Source organism: Trichoderma citrinoviride, assembly GCF_003025115.1.
Source record: "Trichoderma citrinoviride strain TUCIM 6016 unplaced genomic scaffold BBK36scaffold_5, whole genome shotgun sequence".
NCBI lineage: Eukaryota > Fungi > Ascomycota > Sordariomycetes > Hypocreales > Hypocreaceae > Trichoderma > Trichoderma citrinoviride.
Window position 1 is genome coordinate 94821 of NW_020194713.1, and position 25327 is coordinate 120147.

Sequence of the window (25327 nt, forward strand, 5' to 3'; positions counted from 1 at the left end):
CTATCCAAAAGTACTGTAACATGCTCAAAATCGACTCAACTCCTGATCCAATGTCGTCTCCCATACTTCCCGCAACAGCAATTACCAAGCTCATCTGTCCAAAACAATACAATATACCGGCTTCCATCAACAGCGGTCGTGACTAGACGCTCCCATCATTCGGTCTCAGTCCAGTAATCAGATACAAAGCCCCTTCCTGGTTTACCAGTATTTCCTCTCCCGCCCTTCATACACAAAGTTGAGGCCAGCAGCAACAAAGAGCGCGACACAGAGCGCAGTAGGCCCCCAGCGGTCATAGTAGCGAGCAGCCTTGCGGTTGCGGATTGACCGGCTTCGATAGAAATATATGCCCACGGAGTAAAGAAGACTAAGGATGGCCAAAAGGGTGAAGATGCCAGCTATCCAAAAAGCAGTGGGTGTAGGGTGCTCTCCAAAGTTGAGAAGCGTCGTGGCAATGGTTCCAATATAAATCGAGTATTCAAGCTACAGCGGTACAAAGTCAGTAAACCTGTTAACATCATAGGGAAGACGCTGCTCCAAACTTACCCATCCAAGAAACGTCCTCTCGGCAGCAAAGTACACCTTGGGCTCTACGCGAACCGGCACATAAATCTTCTTGCCCGGAGGCGCGCTAAATCTCTTGTGCTCGATCCTCTGGTCGCCAAAGAGGGACTGCAGCCTGGCGGCCCGAGGCATCGGGGTTGCGCGAGGGCGCGGGATAACGTATTGCAAGGCATTCCAGGCACCCGAGGCGGCGGCGTGGGCCTTTGACGCGAAGAGGACCCGATAGTAGTGCCACCCGCCGATTCTCCTGGCCTCTTCCAGCTCGTAGTTTTCGTCGTACTCGTCGTCAGAGTCATAGATGGGGTAGTCTTCGTTCGCATTCGGCAAATCAACCGTCTGGCCTTCCATATCGGACGCCGGGACACGAAGCCTGGCGCCATGTCTGCTGGACTCGCCGTTGCCAGCGCCGTTGCCAGCGCCACGGCGAGCGGCAATCAACTCCTCCTCGTCGGAATCGAGCTCCTCTTCCTCGTCGTCCGATGTCGTCGTCGTTCCTGAAATATCGGGCCGGCGAATCCCAAAATCGTGCGTCACCGGCTTGCGGATGTCGACATCCATCTGGGGCATCCAGTAGGGCAGCAGCTTGATGCGGGTGGGGAACAAGCAGGCCGTGCCGTGGATGAACTTGGAGAACTTTGGGACGGCCTCCACCAGATGGGACGCGATGACCTGTCTGATCCACTCCGGCGGCTCCTGTCCCACCTGTGTCTGGAGCTTCACCTCGAGAACGGCGTAGGGGAAGCGCACGATATCCTCAGGGGGGAGCTGAGAAAAGGGATAGTCGACTCCAATGTCCATGCGGCGCCAGTTGTCACCGGAGCGGATTCGGCCATCCAGATTGTCCTCGCGGATCATGGTCAGCTCCGTGTCGAGCGAGATGCGCACTCGGGCATCCGCAGGCAGCTGGAAGGCTGTTCGGTTATAGAAAGAACGGCAGACAGGCTTGTAGCCGTTTTTCAAGACCGAGTATTGGATCTCGGCCGCCAGTCTCTCGTCCTCAGCAATGGCCTTTTCCGACTTCTTGCCCTCTTTGCGGGCCTTTTCGAAGATGGCGGCCGGCAGCAGCTCTCCCTTCATGTAGGCATTGACGTTTTTCTCCTTGAGCGAGAAGCGAGCCTTGACGGACTTTTCTCCCGTCCAGTCTTCTCGGTGAGTCTTGCGCTCGACGAATATGGTCTCGGTCTTCATCCCGCCATACCATCGGAGTCGGATGGCTTCCGCGCCTTCGGTCTTCTTCAGGCGGCCCTCGTAAAGGTCAAATCTCTCGGGATTATCGTAATAAATGGATGTGATGGCCTGGTCCTGCTGCTCAAACTCCTTGCTGGCATTGAAGACCAGCACAGGCAAGTGCTTGAGGATGATGAGCTTCAGCTCCGTCACATTGTCGGGATGCACCCAGTATTTCGTCGTCTGTCGGATGAAGCTGGCTTGAGAGCCACCGGCCGCGCTGTCGCCCTTGACGGGGTTGCCCCTTGTCCGGACGAGGTCGTAGAGCTTGGACAGCTTGATGACGGAGGCATCGTAGTTTTCCTTGTAGAAAGGCTTGGCTTTGAGTCGAGTGTCGAAAGCGGGACGGAGGTGCCAGCCCGTCATTTTCTGCAGCCCGAGAGCGGTTAGCAATAGCTGCCAACGGAGGAGCAGGAGAGCATGCGTACGTCGTGCTTCTTGATAATCTTGTAGAATCCGGTGTAGTTGAGCTGGACAAACTTGGCCAGGTCGTGGACGTCGGCAATAATGTCACTCAGGTCTTCTTCCAGCAGCAGAAACTCCTCCTCGCTGGGTCCCTCCTCGCCCGGGCCGCGCTCGTTGAGCCGGTTGACGACCTCCTTGACCTCGCGCTCGCTGACGGCGATGCGGCGGGAGATCTCCATGGCTTTCACCTGCTGCTTGGTGTGCACCTTCTCGAGCTCGGCCTCGAGCTTGGCGACGAAGCGCGTCTCGTCGTCCTCGGTCCACTGCTTGTGGCCAGAGCCGTCGGCGGCCAGCGGGCCGGTGGCGGCCTTGAGCTCGGCCTTGAGGCCATTGTAGTCGATGTAGTACCACTGGTACTCGCGGATGATGCTCGACCGCAGCTGCTCGCCGAACTTCATGACGACGACGCCTGGTCCAACTTGAGGGGGTTTGCCGCGCGGTCGGAGGGCTGTCCAGTTCTTGTCGATGGCCCTGTAATCTTTCGCAATCAGCATGGAGACACGGGCTTTGTGAGCTCTTCGCAACAGGCGGTCGGCGGGCGACAGGAGCGCAATGGGGCCGGATTTGAGATCCAATTGAAAGAAGAAGCAGGGAAACAGGAAGAGCACAAGTGATGTAAGGGAGGGAAAGGCCGACAAATGCGATTGCAGGCTCTTCCCGGTGTCGTTTCCGAGGCCAAACTCACCTTTGGGGATGGATGGGGGCGAGCACAACTGCGGCAGCGTCTCGTGGATGCCGGCAGAAGTGGGTGCGAGGGAAGAGAAGGGCCTAATCCCGGCTACGCGAGGCCTCAGCAAATCGGAAGAGAGGAGGGGAGTAGCAGGAAGTAATAATTCTGAGCTGTTGTACGAGTAATCCTTCCAAAAAGTCGCTGCCGTTGATGCTGGAAGAAGAAGAAACGGAGCCCCCGTCACTCGAACCGTCCAAGGCCTCGACTTTTCGCAGCCTCTTGGAGCTGGAACTCGATGCCAAAAGGCTCCACCGCCCAGCCAATCGCGGCAGCTTCTGGCGAATCAGGGCGACCAGCTGGGCAACGTGAAGGGGAGGGAAACGGCGGCCCACAGCGGTTCACCCATGCGTTACGGAGCGCCTGCGATCCACTGGAGCTCCAGTGGCTTCAGCAGCCTTCGGTGGCCTTCGGTAGGCATTGAGTTTTAGCGGCAGCGCGCTAGACCTATCGATTAAGCACTCGAGCGTCATCTCAGCTTCTTAGCTTACGATATGTGTGCCGGCTGAATGGCCACATGCACTGGACTAGCGGGGCACGTCGAGGGTCTATCTTATCTACCGATCTATTCGTTTTTTTTTCTCGAGTTTCTGGTGATGTTGCCAGTAGCGGTAATTGGTATTGGCAGCTGAGTTGAGAGTCGCTGCGACTTCAAGCCTGACACCAGACGCAGACCCAAGGTGCCTTACACAAGAAAGAGTCCAAGTCGCCTAACCCGCTCCGGCCAATCCACCAATCCACCAAAGCCGGACCCCTACTGAAGCAACTTAATAACCTCAGATACAGAACATCACCAGCCAATTACCCCGCCATGCCCTCCCCAATTGACGACTCCCTCCAAGCGCGCATCTCCCCCGACTGCCCCCAGGACACCCGCGATGTCCTCCACCACGCCTGGGCCCACGATCTGAGCGGCCTCAAGAAGCTCCTCGCCGCCGACCGCTCCAAGGCCAGCGTCCAGGACCCCAAGACCGGCGAGACCCCGCTGCACGCCGCCATCCGCGCCTGCGGCCCGGCCGACGAACTGGACAAGAGCGCTGCTGCTGCTGCTGCTGGCGACAAGGATGAGGCTGCTCCTGAGGAGGAGGCGGAAGAAGAAGACGAGGGCGAGGATGGCTGCGTGGAGGAGGCCCGCGACGTCGTCCAGGCCCTCTTCTTCTCCGGCGCCATCTGGAACGACGTCGATGCCAACAACGAGACGCCCGGCTGCGTCGCCTACCGGCTCGGCCGAAAGGCCCTGTATAACCTCTGCGTCGACGCCGGCGTTCGCGCAGAGATTCTCTTTGCCCTGATGGACGGCTACGAAGAGCTCTCCTCCGGCGAGGACGAGGAAGACGACGAGGCCATGAAGGACGACGAAGTCGCGGAAAAGGAAGAAGACGTTGCCGCTGGAGCAGACGAAGAAAAAGCTTTCGTTCCCCCCGAAATTGACGAAAAACCAGTCACCAGCAAAGAATACCTCGAGTCCGACCTCACCTACGACGCCAACAAGCTCCTCGACGCCGACCTCAACGGCGTCATGATGTCCTGGGAGACGGACATCATGCGCCGCTCCGTCGCCGCCCTCCTCCCCGGCGCCCCGCTCGGCAAGCGCGTCCTCAACGTCGGCTTCGGCATGGGCATCATCGACGGCATGTTCGCCGACCTCAAGCCCTCGCGCCACCACATCATCGAGGCCCACCCCAAGGTGCTCGAGCACATTGCCAGCCCCGGCAGCGCGTTCGGCCGCGTCTGGGAGGACAGCGGGCCCGAGGAGGGCGAGTACCAGGTCTGCAAGGGGAGGTGGCAGGACGTCGTCCCGCTGCTCGCCGAGGCGGGCTACCTGTACGATGCCATCTACTTTGACACCTTTGGAGAGGACTATTCGCAGCTGCGGACCTTCATCATGGAGTGGGTTCCTGCGCTGCTGGACCAGGGCGGCCGGTTCAGCTTCTTCAATGGCCTCGGTGCGGATCGGAGGGTGTGCTACGACGTCTACACAAAGGTGGTGGAGATGCACTGCGCTGATGCGGGTCTGGACGTGGAATGGGAGGAGAGCGACGTTGACATGGCCCAGCTGGACAAGGATGGCCAAGGAGAGTGGGAGGGCGTTCGACGACGGTACTGGACGTTGGACAGTAAGTTTCCCCCTCCTTCAGTAGCATGGAACTGCTGGCTTGTGTGTGGGCTAACAATTGGACACAGAGTACCGACTACCAATTTGCACCTTTATGGGTTGACGCGAACGAGATAGACTTGCAATCATATACCCCAGGCGGAGTGCTTGTTGTGAACATAGAGAAGAACAAATCATCAATAAAGGAATATGTATATTTTTTAGCCGTCTTCTTTTGGTAATCATATCTTTCTTTTAGGTAACTTTTTTTGGCTCAGACAAACATGGTCCAATCTAGACAAAATTCTCAGGATGCAAAATGCCGGCCAAGTTGCCAGCCTTGGCACGCTTCAGTGTCAGGGCTGCAATCAGAGCCGCGCCAACACCGCTGCCATCCTCGGCCGCCAGGATCTCCACCGGGTCCTCCTCCTTGGGGTTGGACTTCGCGGGCCAGTCGAGGATCTCTCGCAGGGCCTGGGCGCCGCGGGCCTTGAAGTGAGGGTACTTGTTGAAGACGGATCCGTCGGCACCGACGTGGCAGCTTTCGAACTTCTTCTTCTTGCAGATGGCGGCTACACCGCAGGCGGACAGTCTGGCAGCTCGTGTTCCGATGAGCTCTGCCAGTCTCCTAACCAGCTCCAGCTCGGGTCCCGTGGGTGTGATGTTCAGCTTCGACTGGAAGGTATCAAAGGTCTCTTGGAGGTTCTCGAAGGGGTCCCTTTTCATCGATTAGCTTCAATTGCAATCCTACAATTGCAGGCGTTGGTTGGCGTGGAAACTCACTCTTCAATGCCCGACAGGAAGGACGAATCCAGAGTGTAGGGCCTGCGGAGCAAAGAGATGTCCTGGTTCTCAAAGATGTGAATCTCCTTGTTGTCGTGCAAATCCACCAGGACCAGCCGGAAGATCTCGCCCAGGTAGAGACCTGCAATCATCTTCTCAAACGCCTGCTGGCCAGGGCGAGGAGAGTCCTCATCGATAGCGATGTCGTACTTGGTGCGAGGCAGGACCTTGTGCTCGTTGTCAAAGGCACCCCACTCGCAGTTGATGGCCATGGGGCAGTCAGGGGGGAGGTTCATGTGCGCCAGCTTGGGGATGGAGCCGCAGTCCTCCATGTAGGCCGCGTTACATCCAGTTCCGAAGATGCAGCCAATCTTCACCTTGGGGTCGGTGTAGGCGGAAGCAATCAACGTGCCTGTCGTGTCGTTGATCAAAGCCGACAGTTTGATGGGCACACCCTATCAATCAATGTCACATGTGAGCAAGTTTCACCGGATTATGCCCACGCAGAAGCAAAGGCAGCACAGGCAGGCACCACTTACACGCTTAGCAATGGCGGCCTCGAACATGGGCACGACGTTTTGCCCCTCAACACCAGCAATATCGAAGCCCTTGGTCCAGCGCTGGAGGATGCCCTCGTCGATGTAGTGCTGAGTGGCAGGGTAGGAGAAGGTGAAGCCGAGAGGCATGGCATCCAGCTTGCTGCAGTCGCCGTGGTGTGTCTCGATGAACTGGTGCAGGCAGTCGGCGATGTACTCCCACAGCTCCTCGCTGGAGCCGGTCTTGAGCTCTTCCGGCATGCGGTACTTGGACTGGATGATGTCGAACTCCGACTTGCGGTCCGTCAGGGTGATTTCACAGACCCGCAGGTTGGTGCCGCCCATATCAAGAGCCAGGAAAGAACCAGTCTCGTGGCCATCAGGGTAAGCCATGACCCAGGTAGGATTCATGGGCTGGACGTTGTTAGTATACCAAGTATCAAACACTCAAAATCTTGAAGGACTCTTTTACGCACGATGCTGCCACCCTCCACACTGAGACCTGTGACGCCAAACATTAGCCTGCGGTACAATCAATGGCTATCGACACGCATCGGCACGAACCTTTGGCGAGCTCATTGACAAAGTGGTCCGTGATCTGCTTGAGCTTGGCGGTGTCGACGGTGAAGATCTCCTCCAGCTTCCTCACTTCATTGAGGAGATCCTTGGGCAAATCCGCCGTTGAGCCTAGCATGGTGGTCAGTATTTTCTGCTACAGCAACTCTGATAGTCCGAGTTCCGAGTGTGGAGAAGGAGACGAGGCGAAACTAAGGATCATCAAGCCGCTATATATGCCGTTTTTTGTTGGTTGCCTAACAGTAGTACCATGACGTGGTACATATATGTACCTGGCGCCAGACGGGCTGTCCTGTGCAACTTGGAGATGACGTTACAAGCGGGACTCTTAACCCCTTGCCTTAGCCAGGAATTGAGTAAGGTGCAGAGCAGGACATGATGGCTTGAAAGCTAAGCACGCCTCGCTCCTACTAGGGTTCCGTTCTTATCGTAGACAAAGTGGGCAGTTTGAAGACGTTTTTGATACCGGCAAATGTGTCGTGTATCCAAGGGAAACAATGGCCTGATACCGGCCGGAATGGGCAGCAAAGTGTGCAACGCAACAGCAAGACGGCAGCGGGCCTTGGGACATGACAAGAAGAATGAGGAATTGGACAGGATGGATGAAACGGAATCCAGAGCATGAACAGGAACAGCATGAAGTCAACGTACCCTTTCTAGAGGGAGGCGGGCGAGGTCCGAGTCCAACCATTTCGACGGTGGGATCGCGGGGTCTGTTGGCGGGGTAGTTGAAAAGTGTAAAAGGAGGCTCCCAGAGCAAGAGCTGAGCTGAGCGTGACGGCAGTGAAGCACACGCGGTGGACGAGGGCGGCAGCGAGGAATTGAGCGACGAGGCAGCAAAGCCAGAGGGTTGATAGGGGTGGAGTGGACGGGCTTGTTGGTTGAGCGAAACTCGCAAGAGGTCCGAGCAAAGGAGCACGACAAAAAGCTCGAGGCACGGGGAAGCAGGCTGGAGCTATAAAGGCTCGAACGTTGGGCTGGGTTCCATCCAATTCATTAGTTGGGCCCCCTAGCCGATGCTTCCAGCTCTGGTTGGCCGCTGGAGCCGGCTGCTGCTCAGGGCCATCCAGTGCATCGATTAGTGGGCTTGCGGTGCCCCATCCAGCCGGGACACGGGCGTTTGATGCAGCGGCCAGACCACCTGTTGACCTCGCTGGGCATCCGATCACCAGACGCCGGAGTCGAGCGCTTTGAATGGATGGCACCACGTAGGAGGAAGATGAAATAATGCTGAGATCAGCATTATATACAAGCAGTTGGGAGTACCCACGATGTAATGCATCTACACCAGTTCGTGGACAATTGCCATCACCAGCACCAAGATTCCATCAATACCTTACATGCATGCTCTAACCCGTGTGCCGGTATCGAGACCACGAGGCCCTTTCGTCCATCTCCAGATAACCTTTTCAATGCCGGCAGATTCTAGCTCGATCCTTCATGCCCGGCCAGACAAAGTCGACGCACCGCTTGTCGTCATGTCTCCACCGTCCAACTTGCCTCTTTGCCTCTCCTACTCCAACGCCCAGAAAGGACCTGAAGCCTCAAGCAGGGCAACGGCCAGTCAGCAAACCCAGTGGAGGTCCATTCCCTGCATTCCCCGAGGCCCGGAAATTCATATCGCCGCCACCAGCTCCAGTGGCGGCCCGCTGATTGGCCAACCCCAAGCTCCCCCAATGCCCGGGCCCCCAAGCTTCGTCGCTTATCGTTATCGAATGGGCGACGTATGCTTCAATGCTCAACTCGGCCGCACTAACGCCAAAGAGACAGCGAAGCTGCCACAGTCTCGCGATCGAGAGCCAGACAGACAGCCGCTGAACCTCCATCCCACTGCGCAGGGCTCGCCCAATCCCGGTCAATGCCCTCGTCGAGATGAAGTCGCTGTCAGTATTTGCGACGCTGCTGGGCCTCCTGGCCGCTGGGCCTTGCAGCGCCCTCTCCACGGTTACTCTGCCCGTCGACTTCAAGCCCCCACCAGTCTTTAAGAACACCAACCTCGTGCATGTGATTTCGGTCGAGAAGAGCTATGCAAAGGAGCAGATCAACGTCCTGCTCGAGAATGTGGCCAGCGAGCCTCAGTCCGAGTACTTTTTGCCGTTTACCGCCAGTCAGATTGCGCGGGTTGGTGGCCTCGAGGCCAAGGACCGCAAGGATGACAAGATCGGGCCCTTTGGTGTCGACTTGGTGGAGTATGATGGCTCCAAGTACGTGCATGGCTTGCGATCCTTGAGATGCCCAGTGAATGATGTCTTCTGTAGCTGACCACGCATCTCCAGCGACGTCCAATACTACCGCATCACTCTTCCGACGCCTCTCAAGGCCGGCGGCCAGTACCCCCTCGCCATCTCATGGTTCTACCTCGACTCCTATCGCCCTCTGCCAGCCTCAATTGCTCAGGACGAACAGCAATTCCTGGTCTACGACTTCTCCCTGTACGCCCCGTCGGCTTACCCGACCCTGAAGCAAAAGACAGAGGTCAAGTTCTCGACAGTCACCATCCCAGACTACACCAAGACTACCGGCCCTGAAGGCAAGGAGTTTCCGGAGAAGCTTGGCAGTAAGATGCTGTACGGACCCTTTGATGAGCAGCCGGCCGGCGCCTACTTCCCCGCCCAGGTCAGATTCGAGTTCACCAAGCCCGTGATCCACGTTGAGACGCTCGAGAGAGACATTGAAGTCAGCCACTGGGGCGGCAACGTTGCGTTTGAGGAGAGGTACACCTTGTACCATCGAGGGGCCAATCTATCCTCCTTGTTCAACCGTGTCAAGTGGGCCCAATCTCAGTTCTACCAGCCTGCGACCGTGGCACTGAAGGAGCTCAAGTTCCCTCTTCAGGTCGGCAGTGTCGACCCCTACTTCATCGACACCATTGGCAACGTGTCGACCTCTCGATTCAGGAGCAGCAAGCGGGAGGCCATGCTGGAACTGAAGCCCCGGTACCCCGTCTTTGGCGGCTGGAAGTACCCGTTCACCATTGGCTGGAACACCAACGCGGCCAACGTGCTGCGCAACACCGCCAGCGGAGGCCATGTGCTCAAGGTGCCCTTTTTGGAGGGACCGAAGCAGGTGGAGGGTGTCGAGTACGGCGAGGTCAACGTCCGAGTCCTCTTGCCGGAGGGATCCGAGTGAGTATCTCCATTGAATGCCTTGGACACAGCAATGTTGCGATGGAAGCTAACAATGAGCCAGGAACGTCAAATTCTACACCAGCATCCCTGACTCATCGATTGTCGAGACGTCCATTGGTGTTCACAAGACGTATCTCGACACGGCTGGCCGGACAGCTGTTACCATCAAGGCCAAGAACCTGGTGGACGAACATCGATTTCGGGACCTCGTCATCTCCTACGAGACGCCATTGACTGGCACTCTGCGCAAGCCCGTGGTTATCTTTGTCAGCATGCTTGCCGTCTATGCCGCGGCATGGGCGGTTGGAAAGGTGCAGGTGGGATTCTCATCCAAATAAAAAGACATGAAGTTGGATCTTGGGGTGTATTAGAGGATGGGCCAAGTTGGGCGAGAATGAGGCTGCACGACGCAGCAAAAACGATAGATGTGATTTATTGACCTTGTACGAAGTATGGCGCGCCAAATATCAGCCCGCTGGCAGTGGCTACATAGCGAGCTCTGTGGTAGAAACCAAGCAAGTTTTTTTCTGTTTTGTACATGTGTCTCCATTTCAGCTGGCGGTGAAGTCTGTACTTGTAAGGTAGAGCGATGTTGACGATGGGCTTTTGACCAGCGCCTCATTGGATTGGATCGTTGTAGATCGTGAGCTCTGCGATGACGCCATTAGCGCCTCTACCGTCACGGCTGAAATAAAGATGCTGTAAAGATGCAGCGATCCTTTGGCCTACATATGTACTGTAGTCTAGCACATGGACGCAGATGCCTCGCATATACAAAGCGACAGCATGGAGAACCTACTCCCGGTCCAGCTTGAATCAGCTTAGATCCGGCATAGGCGAGGGACAGCTTCAATGCACCAGAGGCTGTGCCAGCAACAAGCTCATGTCTGACTCCAAGCCGACGGATGCCCTGCGTTCGGCTCGTGTCTAAGGTATGTGCTGCAGATTGGTGGAGTGGCGCAGGGCCTCCACGCTGTACCTACTCGTATGTGCGAGGTATGTATGGCGGCACTGAACAGGGATCAGAAACTTGGCCACGGGATCGAAAGATGGAAGTGTACGAGTTGTGTCATTGCCCAGATCCTGGGCGGTTATTTAAAGAATCGGGACGGTTCCTTTCTGTATGCCCAACGAAAGCCTTGTTCCGACTTCTTTGTTGTACTTACACATACCTTTGGCTGTACGAGAGCTTGTTCGTCCTCCCTCTCTTTGATCTGAATAACCTACTACATACCACGAATACATCTATCAGATTTGCGGAACAAATCAATCGCCAAGCTGAGATTCATTGTACTCAGTCCTACCCAGCAGGGAATCAATTGCTCTCCCCGACGAAACACACCCAACTCCAACACCACTCAAACAAATCCCCGTTTACTCCCAAACGCAAAAAAGCCACAATGTGCTTCTCCGTGGAACCAAAGGCGAAATACTACTACCAGGAGGAAATCATCCCCGCGCGGCCGTACCGCCATCACCACCACCATCACCACCACTCGCCGCGGACGAGCAGCTACACCACCGTCGAGCGCTACAGCCCGCGGGTCAGCTCCAGCAGCTACCGGCGCAGCGTGCCGTCGAGGGTCGTGTACGAGGAGCCGACGAGGGTTGTGTACACCCGGTAGAGAAGGAGACGAGACGATGAGGAGCCGGTGTCCTTGATTTACCTTTGGTCGTTGGCCCTGACTTTCGGGTTTGGTTCTTTTGGTTCTGGTTTTTATGGCTCGATTTTCACATGCGTGCTCTGCGGTATTAGAGCTGGGTTTTTTGGGGGCGGGTTATGATGGAATCGCGAGGAAAGCGACGGATAATGAAGCTACGAGACTTGGATGCGATGATGGCGTTGGAAAGATTACGACGTTTTATTTTACGCCTACGGGTTCTAAATTAAAAAGAGTTGCTCATGCGATGATACTATATGCTGGGTAGCCCGACCATTTCTTGGCTGGTACCAAAGCTTCTCCAGACAGACCATGTCCGCGAAATGACGCATCGTCACCGGACTCTCGCGGAATCTCCCGCCCATTGTCAAGTCAGAGCTCATCTCAATCCACGCAATTGAGCTCTCCCTCTTCCTCTTCCACACAACAGTGACATTCGCGCTCTTGGAACAAACAGCTCTGCATTTGCGCTGTTTGCGTTCGCAATGGCAAACTCTCCTACACAGCCATATCAAAACAGAGGGGAAAGACCCGGATTTCTTTGATTCAGTGTTCAACAAGAGACTCGCCTCTAGCACCTATTCATTCATCTCCAGCGTCCATGTTCATTCTCGTCAACATGAACACTGCCTGCCCGTAGCTCAATCATGAGCCTTTTCAGCCGTGAGAAAGGCACGACTCAGTCTGTTCAGCGACAAAGCATCGTCATCTACGATGGAAGGCACACTGGACTGAGCTCTCCTGCGATCTATAAGGCATCACAATCTCCTTCACAGTTCAAGAGTCACTTGCTGCTTCATACCTTATTTATTCATCAGACATTTGTGTTGCTAATCAGCTCTACTCGTACTCTCCGTTGCTCTCTCGACAGTGTCATCTACAAACATTCTTCGCTACTTTCTTCTTGGCGTTTTCTCTTGCTACCATTCATATCGCATCGTATCATCATGTCTACAGCTGCCCCCGAGACGCCAGTCGCCCAGCCCGTCCAGCCACACGTCGACGACGCGGCCGAGTCCTCCTCCAAGCCCGAGGAGTCATTCTTCGTCCCTCCAGCCCGGAGTCGTGAAATGTCCACCCGCTCCAACCGGTCGAGATCCAGCACGATGAAGGACCGCGTCCTCGGGCTTTCCATCGCCTCTCTCCGCGAGCCCGAGCTCTCCCAGAAGATGTTCCGCCTGGTCAAGGGCACGAGGGACGTCGGCAATGCGTACGAGACGGCGGGCCAGCGACGCGTGACCGTTGCCGTGCAGCTCGCCGAATGGGGCGAGCAGACGGCTGACAAGGCCATCAGCGACCTGGCCGACAAGGTGGGCGTTATTCTTACGGAGATTGGGGAGCTGGACAAGAAGTATGCGGTTGCAGCAGACATTGCGCGCACTCACCTTAAGCTGATCCGCGACACCGAGAGGAGCGTCCATCCGAGCCGCGAGGGAATGCAGAGGGTCACAGACGAGCTCCAGAAGGTGATGGCCAAGGATCCTCAGGGCGAGAGGCTGGTTATGCTTGAGCAAGAGTTTCAAAGGGCAAGGGCTAAGAATCTGGTCGCCGAGGCGCAGTTGACCAACGTTGTAAGTGGTGGAATCTCCCCCCCTTTTCCCCCCTCGTGCATGTATGTATAAGACTCTGCTTGCTAACTCGGCCTTGGATCACAGACTCGCCAGAACTTCAAGGAAGCATATCGGAAGGAGTTTGATGCAGTCATTGAGCGCGCTGAGAAGCAAATCATCATGGCCCGGCACGGCCACCGTCTTCTCAGGCTTCTCGACTATGAGGCGGTCCCGCCCGGAAGCGGTCCCGAGCCTTACACGGGCGACACCCAGGCTCGTCAGATCCTGAATGATGCTAAGGACGATCTCAAGGATTGGACGCCCGAGTCCTCCAGTGAGTATGGGTCAGACGGCGAGAGGAGTTCGCCTGCGCCCAGCGGTTAGGCAGTGCTGTGAGGTGTGCTGGAGCCTCTCCATGTTCCTTGTTCAGAAAGAGCTTCTGTTTCATCTGTTGGTGCTGTGGGATCTGGTTGCTCTTGGGTTATTCTGCCAGGGTTTGGCGATGTTGCATATCTAGTTACTTCCAATGATGGACTTGATTACATCTTATTTTCCTGCCTGATTCTTCACAATAAGACGAGCAGTTGATGGAGACTGACGCAGCATTTGAGTTCGGAATGGTCCTCATTCCCATATGTCCAGGGTAAGGCAAGACCCAAACAGAGCGTCGGCGTCCGTGGTTTGCTCTGGTGGTTGAAGCCCAATTCTCACAATGTTGAGAGGATGAGATAAGAGCAGTTGGATCTGACAACTAGTACAATAAGATCGATGAATTGGACCGACGTGAAGGCCTTGATATTACAGCGAAGCCTTGCGGCCTGTCGTTCAGCTTCGTGAGTTCTTACATGTTCCTCGAGTTCCTCGTGTAATACCTCACCGTGCAGGCGACAGGGCACTGTTATTCCGCAATCACCCGAAAGGTATCTTGTCACATAATCGGCGCTGTAAGATACTTGCAACGATCAGCCTCACTAACACCAACAGACCCGCAGCGATGACGCCTTGGGCGAGTCCGTTCCATCTTACCGCTCCTCGAGCACCAACGATGCGATTCGTGCACAAGATGCCCCAGCCATTGATACAGTATTCCCGGCAGCACAGCCGTTGGGCAGCCCGGCACTGGAATAGCCTACCTACTGTACGGACCTCGGTCAATGGCGGCCCCCCCCCCCCCCCCAAAAGACCCGAAACCGCACCGCTGAATGTTAGTTGGACTCTTCCAAAGGTCGGGTGGAAAAGAAAAAGAGGTTCCAGCACCTTCAGCGGGAAAAAAAAGAGAGCAATTCCCAGACCCTCTTTAAGCCATTGGCTCGTTCCCATTTTCCCTTGGACCGGGGGGGAGGCAGCAAGCAGCGTTTGCCCATCCGAGATCTTCGTCGCAAACCTGCAATTTTTCTGATCATCGGCTGGAATTAAGGCGCCCCCAAGGCCCATGTTGCTTCCTCGACGAGCACCGCAACTCAGGTGGCAGAGTCTGCGTTGCGCAGTCCTTTCGTCGCCCAATCGGAGCGCTGCTCTTCCCTGGACAACGCGACGGTGGTGTGCCGCCTCTGCCTCTGCCTCTGCTTCTACTCCTGCTTCTGCCTCTGCTGCGTCTGGCGGTGGTGCCTCTTCATTAGCTGCTGCTGGTGTTGCTCCGGGTCTCTGCTCTGACGTTGGCCTGGGCGGATCGGCTGGCGGTATTACTACAGGCGCTGACAGCACCGCTGCTGCCCCTATCAACCCCCCTATCGCCCCCCCTTTCAGCGCCGCTACCAGCACCACTACCGCTGCTGCTGCTGCTGCTGCCCTGGCCAGGATGGGTCCCCGTGCCCCGCCCCCTCCATCAGGCCAAAACTCCTCCGCCTCCTCGCAAGCTTCCCAGTCTCTTCAACCCTCCCGGCGGACTGCGCAAATTGCTGCTCACCTGTCTTCTTCTTCACCACCACCCCGCGAGGACACCAGCGACGCTTCATCCACGCCGCCAACCGCCACCATGGCCAACTACACCGTCCGCAAGGTTGCCCCCCAGAACACTCTGGAGCACCGCGTCTACATCGAGAAGGATGGCGTGCCCATCTCGCCCTTCCACGACATCCCGCTCTTTGCCAACCAGGAGCAGACCATCCTGAACATGGTTGTCGAGATTCCTCGCTGGACCAATGCCAAGCTTGAGGTACGCCATTGATTGATTGATACCTGCAATGTGCGGAAGATGGCTTCAGTAGGGGACGACGCGCTCGGAAGCCATTCCCGCCTTTTAACTGAAGCTGCTCCTTTTTTTCCGCGTCTCCTATTTAGGCATCGCTAACATGATTTCTGTCCATCAGATCTCCAAGGAGGAGCTTCTCAACCCCATCAAGCAGGATGTGAAGAAGGGCAAGCTTCGCTATGTCCGCAACTGCTTCCCCCACAAAGGCTACCTCTGGAACTACGGTGCCTTCCCCCAGGTATGCGATGATACCCACTCCTACCCAACCCTCCCAAGGCCAAAGACGCCCTCGTGCTCGTGTGCGACGGCAAACTGACAATTGTCCTGCCTCTCAGACCTGGGAAGACCCCAACACCGTCCACCCCGAGACCAAGGCCAAGGGTGACAACGACCCTCTCGACGTCTGCGAGATCGGCGAGCTTGTTGGCTACCCCGGCCAGGTCAAGCAGGTCAAGGTCCTCGGTGTCATGGCCCTTCTCGACGAGGAGGAGACTGACTGGAAGGTCATTGTCATTGACGTCAACGACCCCCTGGCCCCCAAGCTCAACGACGTTGAGGACGTCGAGCGCCACCTGCCCGGCCTGCTCCGTGCCACCAACGAGTGGTTCCGTATCTACAAGATCCCCGACGGCAAGCCCGAGAACCAGTTCGCTTTCACCGGCGAGTGCAAGAACAAGAGGTATGCTTCTAATGTTACTGCCTTTTCCATGATTCTGAGCTGACAAAAATCGCAGCTATGCCATGGATGTCATCCGCGAGTGCGCTGAGGCCTGGGAGCGCCTCATCACCGGCAAGACCCAGCCCGGCAGCGTCTCCACGTAAGTACAAGTCCCATTACACGTGCCACGTTGAACGAACCACTTGGCTAACTTTGTTTGCAGCACCAACGTGACCGTCCAGCACTCCCCCAGCCGCGTTGCCCCCGAGTCCCTGCCTCCTCTGCCTCCCCACCAGGACCTCCCCCCTGAGAAGATCGATGCCTCCATCGACAAGTGGTTCTTCATCAGCGGTGCATCTGCTTAGTATGCATAATTTATGATGAAAGTTTGATGGCGCCAGTGTATCAAATCTATAGTCTTTGATAGTATACCCTGCCAGAGTCAAAAAGAACAAAAAAAAAAGGAGAATCTAAGCTCTGCAGTAAAAGTACAAGAAAACTTTTCCATGAAGATGATATCGTACAACATTCCGTGCTGTCACCAGTTGGCCTCATCACAGGCCGTATCCCCGCCCCCGCATAACGCCGTCAATGCATTGAACAGTATAGAGACAAGAACTTTTGTTTATTCGGACAGATCAGCAGCCTTTTGCAGCTGGCGCGAGTGACGGTCGACTTCCTCGATCAAGCTCTTGATGTTGGTTTTTGAACAGTTGAAATCCATCTCCTTGCCGTCCTCTGTGAAAGGAAACACGATTAGCTCGCTGTTCTCGACCGCCCCTTTCTTCCCTCTTTTCAGATTCTTTGATGTAGAGATCGGACGTACTGAATTTGACCTTGAGAGAACTGCTCTCGGGAGAGTTCCTCGGCAAAAGACTCGTATGGACCGTCGTCCCATTGGCGCGAACGTTTGGCGGGAGGAACGTCAGGAACAGGCGGGCGGGCTTTGCGCAGGTCGAGAAGGGGTTGAATTTGGCCGTGACCTCTGTCATGAATTTGGTAATCATCTTGTTTTAGGATATGCCGGCGGTGGGGAAAGCCGTAGAGCCGTAGTTCTTGTGTTAGATAGAAAGGCGGAACTTGGCGATATATTAGAATTTGGTCTTACTATGGCTGTGAGAGGTGGGATTGCGGCAATGATGGTTGCGAATTTTGGTGGATGACTCGATATGTGCATATCGTTTTATGCGGGGTGCCGTGAGTGCTGCTACGTAAGGTACTGGGCCAATGATGATGACATGTGGGATTTCGTGGCTATAAGCTGTCAACATCGAACGAAGCTGTGTGCTATTACTATAACCAACAAAAGACCACCGCTTTCTCAGCCTTTCGTTTTCCTTTGTTGCGCCCGGACGCAGTCTGCTTGCAGGAATGTCGCTCGAGAGCCTCCAGGAGCGGCTCGCGGCCCTGCAGGAGACCACCGCGCAACTCAGGGACCTGATCGATCGCCTGGCCAATGTCGAGTTTGAGCCGGGGTCTGTGCCGTTGACCATCGAGGAGGAGGGGAGTGTGAGTGGAGAGCTGAGTGCGGAGGCGGGCCTGATGCTGAGGACGGGACTGGAGGAGCAGCAGCTGTTGTGCGAGGAGGTCAAGTATCTGCGGAGGGGAGGGCATGAGAAGGAGAGGCTTGAGGATGGGATTGAGAGGGTGGGGAGTGAGCTGGCTAGGTAAGGACCTGTTCACTTCTATGATTTTCTTTTTCTCTTTCTTGAGAGGCATGTGCTGACGAGTTTTGGTTCACATTGTGTTAGCTATCGATCATCGCTTCGAAAAGCACGGCTATCTGCAAAGGGGAACCTAGAGCGAGCGCGCAGACAAGAACGAGAGCTCCTCGTCCAATCCCTCGCCGAAGCCGTGTCTGAGACGAATGCCTCTGCCGGCGGCAGCAGCAGCAGCAGCGCCGAAGACTCACAGCCAGCCCCGAAACCGCCGCGGCACACCTACGCCCAGCAACATCACCACCACCGGCCTCTGCAGTCGAGCCTTTCAGAGGAAGACCGGCAGACGGTGGGCGCGAGCAGCAACGTGACCAACGCGCTGCGGCGGACGCACGCCCTCATCGCGGCGGAGCTGACCAAGAGCGAGTTCGCGCGGCAGACGCTGTCCGAGTCGTCGGCCGCGCTGCGGAAGCTGGACGAGTCATACACGTCGCTGGACGGCATGCTGGCCAGCTCGCGGGACCTGCTGGGGACGCTGCTGCGGTCCCAGAAGAGCGACACGTGGTACCTGCAGACGGCGCTGTACATGCTCATGGTGACGGGGGCGTGGCTGGTGTTCCGCAGGCTGTTGTACGGGCCGCTGTGGTGGCTCGTGTGGTTGCCGCTGCGCATCATGTTTGGGGTGGGGACCAAGGCCGGGAGCGCGGTGATGCATAGTCGGGGAGGAGGAGGAGGAGGAGGAGGGGCAGGAGGACAACCTGGGCAGTCTGGGACGGCTGGGGTGGTGCTTGATGGGGAGATTCGGGTCGATGGGATGCCGGATGAGAGCTTGCCGACTGCAAAGGTGGGAGGAGGGGAGAAGAACGTGGTTGATGAGGGTGGGGATGAGTCCATGGTTGACAAGGTGGGCAAGATTGTGGATGCTGTACACGAGGCGGATGAGTTAGGTTCGATACCTAGGGAGGTTGAGGAAGGTCACGTCGACGTGCTAGAAGGGGAGGAAGCGGAGGTTGTAGTGGAGGATTCCCGCTCCAGAGATGAGCTATGAGCAAAGAAACAATACGCAAGATTAGAATAACAAAAGGTTGAACATTGATTGATATCTTGCTGACATTGTTGAAAATGGACAACGTCGGCTGTTTCTACAGCCTTTTGAACTCCAGTCTCCTCCCAGATGACCCCGTTATCAGATCCATATGTCTTTCCATCTATTGCTTGCCTCTCTCATGTCCTCTGCGGCGCAATCTGGGGGATGTTGCTGATCCAAGGGAGACCCAGCTGGTGCATCTCAACCGCCAGCTGGAAGAGATAGTCGAGACTTTGTCAAACGAAATACCATCAGCACAAATCTCTCAACAGATTACAAAGCTAAAACGCAACGTTCATCAAGCAAGAAAACCAAAAAAAAAAACTCACCTCTCGCACTGCGTCTTCGCCTTGTGCACATTGTCCCCCCACACATACACCCCATGCCTCCTCACCAGCACAGCATACGTATCCGGGAACTCGTCCATGGCCTCCTCCAGATACTCGGTCAAGTCCTCCTCGTGCGGCGTATTCTCAATGACCGGGATCCGCAGCGTATCGTGGTAGCCCAAGTTGCCCGTCTTCTGGAAGCCCCTGCCGAAGCCCTTGATCTGCTCAATGTTGTTGATCTCGAAGACGGAGCTCCCCCTGGCCTCGAGCAGGAGGGTGACGAGGACGGCCCAGTGGGAGTGGGTGTGGATGCAGCAGCCGGCGTTGCGGCGGGTGAAGGCGGCGAGGAAGAGGGGCGTGCACTGGGAGGGCTTGTAGACGGGCGGGGAGCGGAGGTAGGTCCGCTGGGCTTGCTGGTGGCGGTTGGAGGGGTCTTGGTCCTTGAGGGAGAGGACGTAGATGTCGGTTGGCTTCATGAGTTCCTTTTGGACGCCCGAGGGGGCGAGGTAGACGAGGTTGCTGGGGGTTGGGGGAAGGTTTTGTTAGCGGTGCTGTCTTTCTCTGTTGGGTTATTGCATGAAGGTGGGTGTAGGGGGTATTCGATGTGAGGATATGGTGTAGGTAAGAGGTTGTATAAAGCTGTGTAAGTGAGTGAGTGAATAGATAGCTATGGAACCATGGTGATGCTCGTTTCTCTCATCTCACTCGAGATGAGAGCTCATGACCCGATGAACAAGGGGGGCAAGTCTGGTGAAAGCAACAAGATGAAACAGAGAGGTGCAATTACTCGTCTCTAATCGAACATCCTCCGCCAGTGCCCGTAACCCATCCCAAGGTCCAGAACTTGGCGCACAGCGAAGGGATGAGGTTGGCAGGGTGCTCCGGGTCCGAAGACGTGATGAGCTGGTCGGGGTCCTCGATGGGAGCGGCCATTGCGATGCTCCTGGTTTTTGTTCCCCCCAGTGGGCCGTAACTAAGTATAGATAAAACGTGTAAAAGATGAGATGTTGCTCTCTTTATGAACTCTAGATAAGTTTATATGGTTGGGTATCTATACTGAAGGCAGTAAGTTGTAGTGGTAGATGAGGTACTATGAGGTGAGGTCGTTGCCCCTCCATCTGTAGTTGCAACTTTTTTTTTTTGGCTGCCCCTCCATGGCCTAGCAAATGACGAGCTCACAGAAGTGGCAGGCAGGCTGAAAACGTGGGAGGCGGGCGGACAAGGAGAGGGACCACTTTATCGCACGATCTCGGTTGCTTGCAATTACGATACGATAAGATTGGCTCGGATCTCGGGGCAGATCAAGGCGATTCTGGATAGTATCAAAGACATCATTGGCAGATGATGTTGTTTGGTCCGTCAAACAAGCAAATGCTCCATTGCATATCTTTTTTATCTGAGAACTTGCTGTCTTGATGAGCATTGCAGTGACTGAAGAGGTACGGAGTAATACAGGCGTCAAGAGCTTCCTCTCATCCTTTGATCTGGTTGGCTGCAGCTCACCCTCTTCTATTAACGTTACAGCCTTAGGTAAGCGCACCATGTAAGTCGGCATTCTCCCGTCCTTCAATGTCTGTTGCAATTTCAAGCTCCTCAATTCGAATCAACCATTGGCTCGTCCCTCCCGCGCGTCGCCCTCGCGTTCGAACTACCAGTAGCGCGCTCTCATCCTAGGAACAACTATAGGACGAGAAAAGGAGGTCTCCCTCACAGGAAGAATCATCTTCATTTTCCTGTGTTTCCTTCCTTTCGTTTTCCGTCTTTTGACCCTTACACTTCTCAGGTATCACTGCAGGCTGTCTCAGACGCAATGTAGGGTCGAGGTTGTCCTGAAATTACGGCTCGTGAACCTGCATTATTAGTGCGGGCAAGCTGTAGCTTCAAGGGGCTTTACTCTTCTCTTTTGGACTCCATAGACACAAGCTGAGAACTCAAGTCGGTGAGAAACGTCCATCTCAGCTTGAATGTCAGCTTCGAAGAGTTCTCAACAAGCTCAAGAGGCTCGTAAAACAGCACGGATGGGGCAAACTTGCCAGCACCATCACCTCGGATAGCCTCGTCGTCTCCATCAGGCTGAATACGCGCAAAACTATGTTCACAGCATCCCGTAAGCCTCCGTCCTTTTTGTGGAAATTACCCATTGACCAAGCACTGGACTGCTACGAGTTAGAATACTAGAAGCGGAATATCGCTGGCCCCCGTAATACTACCTGGTACGGCTTCAGCTGCGCAAGGAGCATATGTTCCTTTCTCTCTACCAGGGTCAACAAAAGAGTTCCGCTTTGACCAGCCCGCAAACCTGGCCTGGCCTGGCCTGGCCGCCCCTCCTCCTTCGGAATCGTGCCCCGTCTGGCAACACGGCGCATTGCATCGATCGCCAATGGCGCCCTCGTATTTGCAAGGGAAGTTTTGCTAGTACGATTGGATATGTAAGGCCAAGCCGGAAAGGCCACAGTACGAGGCCTCGAGGCGACACTGGACCGGGCTTGTACCTGGTCATCAGCGCACGCTTGAAGGCCAGCCAGCAAGCATCGCCAAACCAACCCCTGTGGCGTCTCGGAGGCACAACAGGCTAATGGGCCTAGTCAGCCCGGGGGGGCAGCACGACGCTGCGTTTCTGCGTGTTTCTCGAGGATTGAGTTTGCCTGGTGCTTGCGCCGGTGCAAAAAGATGGCCAAGTTGGCGAGAGGGGTGGCGGCTCTCTCCCCCTTTTTCCCGTTATCATGGTGGTAAGGTAGGTAGCTGAGGTTGAAAATAGCACAGATAGCTGTAAGGCATAACGGCAGCCAATGTTGCTGGACTTGTTGCTGCACGCATAAACACAACATAACAACAACAATCAACCCATCGCCATGTGACGAATTCCAATCGGCGATCTCATCAAAAGCCCCCGACTTGAGCCGGATGTCTTAGTCACTAGTATTGGACGTGGGCGCACCAACCAGAACTGTGAGGCCCGCTCTGGTGCCGCTTCATGCCCCTGCAGCCACTAGCCGAATGGAACAAAGACAACACGGCCGCGATGGTGTTGATGGGGGAGTTGAGTGGCCTGTTGCGAGGGCGTCATTTCGAACTTGGCACTCAGTCTGCAATTGAGGGCCATGGATTGATCAGGAGCCCATCTGTATGAACTGCGTGATGTAGGTATTCAGACGAAGACGGGATACACGGTAATACAGGAACTGAACTTGTTACATCTACGGAGCAGTCAATCCCGTCTCATGCATCAGCAATTCCCCAAGAACTGGGCGCATCCAGAGGCAGCTGGAAGCAACGGCCGAAGTCCCCAGCCGCGGTCCCCACAAGTGCCGCACACAGCCTCTTTCTGGAGCATCAGCCCGGCGACCGAGTTGCCGAGACTTTTGAAGAGGAAAATCATGACCGCATCGCACAGCATTAGACACGAGTCGGGGGGACTGGGCATCAGCAGACTGGACAAGTTGGGGTAGTAATACAGATTTGATGGATGGGAAATTTGGGGGGGCAAAAGATGGCAAAAGACGTTGAACCGCGTTCTGGAGATGCAGAAAGAGGAGAAGCGATCGTCAACGCCAAAGAATACGAGCCCTTGGATGTACGAGGCCACCCGCTGCAAAAAGAGGCGGCACGGGCAGACAGAAGAGACGAAGCGCCACACATCAGACTCTCGCCGAGACCTTAATTTAGTCTTCTTGTCTTTTTTTCTGATCAGCATGGCCTTTCTTTCGACGCTGTTAGACCACGGAGTCTGTACGACTTGCATGTATGCATGTATAACCTCTGCTACAGCTGTCGGGACGGCACATTTGATTGCAGAGATGCAGCCCGTTGCGCCACGCAATCAAACCCCCGTTGCCGCACCGGCAGTGACACAAGCCCAGAGAAACCCAACGGACGTCGAACCCGCAGAACGTATGGATGTATGTACGATATAACCACAAAAAAGAAAAAAGGAGAAGCTTCTGTGCTGCAATTACCATCACCATGACAGAGGAACAGCATCAACCGCCGTAAGAGAATCACTGCCCATGTTGATGTACATGGTACCCCGTCATTGGCCAAACAAACATGAAAGCCCAAAGAGCAAAAAAGCAATGCAATGCTGGGGTGGAGCCTCTCAGACAAAGCAAAGGCCAGGACAGGCCCTCGGGCTTGTTTTTCCCTTCCATCATCATCCCTTGTTGATGAAGTCTTTCTTCCATGCGGGCCAGGGCAAAAAGGCAGTACAAGGTACGAGTACATACCTCAGGTAGAAGATGTTCCCCATCCGCGGCCGGTACATGGCCCGTACTGTGCGCGGAAAAGAAATGGATAGGACAAGCAAAAAATAGTACGAGGTACGGACACCACCAGAGACGCTTGGAAGCCATTGGTTCGCTCCTCCACTGCGTATTATTGCTGCTACGCGCCTGTCCTGCGCTTGAGAATGGAGCAAGAGAGCAGTAGTATTAAAGGGAGATGTCCTGCTCCTCCCCCCCAACGCGCGAAGCTCCCTTTCCCTCTTCCCTCTCTCTCTCTTTCCTCAGCTTCGATCTCTATTTAAGTCTCTCGCTCAGCTCGAATCGCATCGACACTCGTTTTAGTGCTTTTTGCAACTAATAACAACAACAACAACAACAACATTGTCAACTTCAGCGGCTACTGTATTCACTTACTCGCTTCTTGCTCCCTTACACGCAAACAAAAGCCTTTTTTGAATCCATCAAACCGCCACAATGCGTTTCTCCATTGTTCTGTCCGGCCTCTTCGCCGCCCTGGCTGCCGCCCAGTCCAGCTCGAGCGCTGCCCAGGCCCCGTCCTCGACCGTCTCGCTGGACCCTGCTCAGGCCTCTCAGGTTGCCTGCATCAAGGCTTGCGCCAAGGGCGACGTCAACTGCCAGGCTCACTGTATTGCTGTATGTCTTGATGAACTGCTCCTCGCCTCCCATGATCGGACAGACCACTGACGCGGAGCTCAAACAGGTGCCCTCTCCCAACCAGTCCCAGGTCAACGCCACGACGCAGTGCGTCGCCAAGTGCCCCCAGGGCAACGGCAGCGCTGCCCAGACCAACACGTACAAGCTGTGCATTGACAAGTGCATCAACGACCACTACTTCGTCACGTCTGAGGGCACCCCCTCGGCCACTCCTGCTCCCGGCAGCGACAACCAGGCTTCCGGCACCGCTACTGACTCTGCCGCTGCTCCTACCGGCACCGACAGCTCCGCGACCGGCGCCGAGACTGTTGTCGTTTCTACCGGCACTGCTACTACCGTCACGTCCACCAAGTCCAGCACCTCTACCAAGACCAGCTCTGCGTCTGCTAGCGCCACGACCAATGCTGCTCCTGCCATGATTGCCTCTGGCGGTGCTCTGATGGGTGTTGTTGCTGCCCTGATGGCCTTGTAAGCCAGCTCTGAGTGGCCCAGCAGATCTCTTCTGCTTTCTTTTTTTTTTTTTTTTTTGTCCTTTCTTGTTCCCGGTTCCGGATGGGCTAATGGAAGGGGTTTTCGATTTGGTTTTTAATGGCATTAATGATGGAGATTGGGTGTATTTACCACGAGTTTGATATCCACGGTGAATAGCGTACCTAATACAATAGCGTTGGAACAGGTTGACTCATCATGAAGGCTTGTGAAGTGGTGTAATGGAGTCGTGTGGAGAGAGGTCATTGACTGGATGCCAGCTGATTCGATGGAGGTGAGGCATGGGCCACGGGCACACCCTGCGCAGATCCAGACATGCTTCCCAACGTGACTTGTCTGCTGAGATATCCCCGGCTTGAGCCTCGGATTAGGGGAGCAACCTTTCCGAATGCGCAGTGGTGTCTTGCATTGACCAAGATGTGCATCTGAATTGATACCGGTGTTGACGGCGTTTTACGAGCATGTACACAAGCATACGAGGCTGTTGGTGCTGCATTCATGCTCGCCATTCCCCTGCCGTCTAGACTATGGCCTATTTGATAGCTGGAGCGGCCACTTTAGCGCCTCGACGCCTGTCATATTTAACGGGGCATCGTTCGCCGACACGCGCATTAGATGGGAATCGACGTGCTAGTAGTACTAATTCTTATAGGCTCTCCATTTGTGATATCCTCTCTCTGAGATGGAGACGAAGAAAAGGCAGAAGAG

The 25327-nt window shown here is 55.4% G+C and overlaps 11 protein-coding genes across 11 annotated transcripts; 7 read left to right on the forward strand and 4 right to left on the reverse strand.

Moving 5' to 3' along the window:
• Positions 1–201: 201 nt before the first annotated feature.
• BBK36DRAFT_1167659 (SPX-domain-containing protein) lies at positions 202–2654 on the reverse strand (the record flags this gene model as incomplete). The annotated part of the gene is made up of 3 exons (XM_024895074.1): positions 202–483; positions 547–2160; positions 2220–2654. The coding sequence occupies 3 exons, from the start codon at positions 2652–2654 to the stop codon at positions 202–204; spliced, it is 2331 nt and encodes a 776-aa protein (XP_024750569.1).
• Positions 2655–3794: 1140 nt separating this feature from the next.
• On the forward strand, positions 3795–5202 carry BBK36DRAFT_1116051 (arginine N-methyltransferase 2; the record flags this gene model as incomplete). The annotated part of the gene is made up of 2 exons (XM_024890193.1): positions 3795–5100; positions 5168–5202. 2 exons carry the CDS (start codon positions 3795–3797, stop codon positions 5200–5202), a joined length of 1341 nt encoding a protein of 446 aa, XP_024750570.1.
• Positions 5203–5372: 170 nt separating this feature from the next.
• BBK36DRAFT_1195987 (hexokinase) lies at positions 5373–7664 on the reverse strand (the record flags this gene model as incomplete). Its single annotated transcript, XM_024896920.1, has 6 exons — positions 5373–5796; positions 5862–6316; positions 6401–6811; positions 6874–6899; positions 6962–7084; positions 7625–7664. The coding sequence occupies 6 exons, from the start codon at positions 7662–7664 to the stop codon at positions 5373–5375; spliced, it is 1479 nt and encodes a 492-aa protein (XP_024750571.1).
• A 1181-nt stretch (positions 7665–8845) lies between these two features.
• On the forward strand, positions 8846–10439 carry BBK36DRAFT_1116475 (Ribophorin I; the record flags this gene model as incomplete). The annotated part of the gene is made up of 3 exons (XM_024890237.1): positions 8846–9177; positions 9250–10098; positions 10163–10439. 3 exons carry the CDS (start codon positions 8846–8848, stop codon positions 10437–10439), a joined length of 1458 nt encoding a protein of 485 aa, XP_024750572.1.
• A 2420-nt stretch (positions 10440–12859) lies between these two features.
• BBK36DRAFT_1195995 (hypothetical protein) lies at positions 12860–13725 on the forward strand. The gene is made up of 2 exons (XM_024896921.1): positions 12860–13333; positions 13418–13725. Exons 1-2 carry the CDS (start codon positions 12869–12871, stop codon positions 13694–13696), a joined length of 744 nt encoding a protein of 247 aa, XP_024750573.1. The 5' UTR covers positions 12860–12868; the 3' UTR covers positions 13697–13725.
• A 1019-nt stretch (positions 13726–14744) lies between these two features.
• Positions 14745–16698, forward strand: BBK36DRAFT_1134941 (pyrophosphatase-domain-containing protein; the record flags this gene model as incomplete). Its single annotated transcript, XM_024892474.1, has 5 exons — positions 14745–15467; positions 15622–15741; positions 15839–16182; positions 16238–16321; positions 16385–16698. The coding sequence occupies 5 exons, from the start codon at positions 14745–14747 to the stop codon at positions 16524–16526; spliced, it is 1413 nt and encodes a 470-aa protein (XP_024750574.1). The 3' UTR covers positions 16527–16698.
• On the reverse strand, positions 16385–17191 carry BBK36DRAFT_1134942 (hypothetical protein). Its single transcript, XM_024892475.1, has 2 exons — positions 16988–17191; positions 16385–16899 (listed from the first exon to the last, which is right to left on the reverse strand). The coding sequence occupies exons 1-2, from the start codon at positions 17166–17168 to the stop codon at positions 16787–16789; spliced, it is 294 nt and encodes a 97-aa protein (XP_024750575.1). The 5' UTR covers positions 17169–17191; the 3' UTR covers positions 16385–16786.
• Positions 17192–17532: 341 nt separating this feature from the next.
• BBK36DRAFT_1116599 (hypothetical protein) lies at positions 17533–18867 on the forward strand (the record flags this gene model as incomplete). The annotated part of the gene is made up of 2 exons (XM_024890249.1): positions 17533–17828; positions 17913–18867. The coding sequence occupies 2 exons, from the start codon at positions 17533–17535 to the stop codon at positions 18865–18867; spliced, it is 1251 nt and encodes a 416-aa protein (XP_024750576.1).
• A 176-nt stretch (positions 18868–19043) lies between these two features.
• Positions 19044–20168, reverse strand: BBK36DRAFT_3260 (Methylthioribulose-1-phosphate dehydratase; the record flags this gene model as incomplete). Its single annotated transcript, XM_024898025.1, has 3 exons — positions 19044–19137; positions 19236–19754; positions 20023–20168. The coding sequence occupies 3 exons, from the start codon at positions 20166–20168 to the stop codon at positions 19044–19046; spliced, it is 759 nt and encodes a 252-aa protein (XP_024750577.1).
• A 1737-nt stretch (positions 20169–21905) lies between these two features.
• Positions 21906–22684, forward strand: BBK36DRAFT_1196006 (hypothetical protein; the record flags this gene model as incomplete). The annotated part of the gene is made up of 3 exons (XM_024896922.1): positions 21906–21964; positions 22156–22184; positions 22380–22684. 3 exons carry the CDS (start codon positions 21906–21908, stop codon positions 22682–22684), a joined length of 393 nt encoding a protein of 130 aa, XP_024750578.1.
• An 803-nt stretch (positions 22685–23487) lies between these two features.
• On the forward strand, positions 23488–24607 carry BBK36DRAFT_168501 (hypothetical protein). The gene is given in 7 exon segments (XM_024897801.1): positions 23488–23516; positions 23537–23830; positions 23844–23876; positions 23903–24107; positions 24175–24423; positions 24467–24482; positions 24500–24607. 4 exon segments carry the CDS (start codon positions 23930–23932, stop codon positions 24600–24602), a joined length of 546 nt encoding a protein of 181 aa, XP_024750579.1. The 5' UTR covers positions 23488–23516; positions 23537–23830; positions 23844–23876; positions 23903–23929; the 3' UTR covers positions 24603–24607.
• Positions 24608–25327: the final 720 nt, after the last annotated feature.

What these genes read in the sequence shown, in the direction of transcription:
- BBK36DRAFT_1195995 (XM_024896921.1), top strand. Translation starts at nt 12,869, where the DNA reads ATGAAGGACCGCGTCCTCGGGCTTTCCATCGCCTCTCTCCGCGAGCCC. An exon ending in AGGCGCAGTTGACCAACGTT is followed by an intron (nt 13,334 to 13,417) that starts GTAAGTGGTGGA and finishes CTTGGATCACAG; the next exon opens with ACTCGCCAGAACTTCAAGGA.
- BBK36DRAFT_1134942 (XM_024892475.1), bottom strand. Translation starts at nt 17,168, where the DNA reads ATGATTACCAAATTCATGACAGAGGTCACGGCCAAATTCAACCCCTTC. An exon ending in TTCTCTCAAGGTCAAATTCA is followed by an intron (nt 16,900 to 16,987) that starts GTACGTCCGATC and finishes TTCCTTTCACAG; the next exon opens with AGGACGGCAAGGAGATGGAT.
- BBK36DRAFT_168501 (XM_024897801.1), top strand. Translation starts at nt 23,930, where the DNA reads ATGCGTTTCTCCATTGTTCTGTCCGGCCTCTTCGCCGCCCTGGCTGCC. An exon ending in CTGCCAGGCTCACTGTATTG is followed by an intron (nt 24,108 to 24,174) that starts CTGTATGTCTTG and finishes CGGAGCTCAAAC; the next exon opens with AGGTGCCCTCTCCCAACCAG.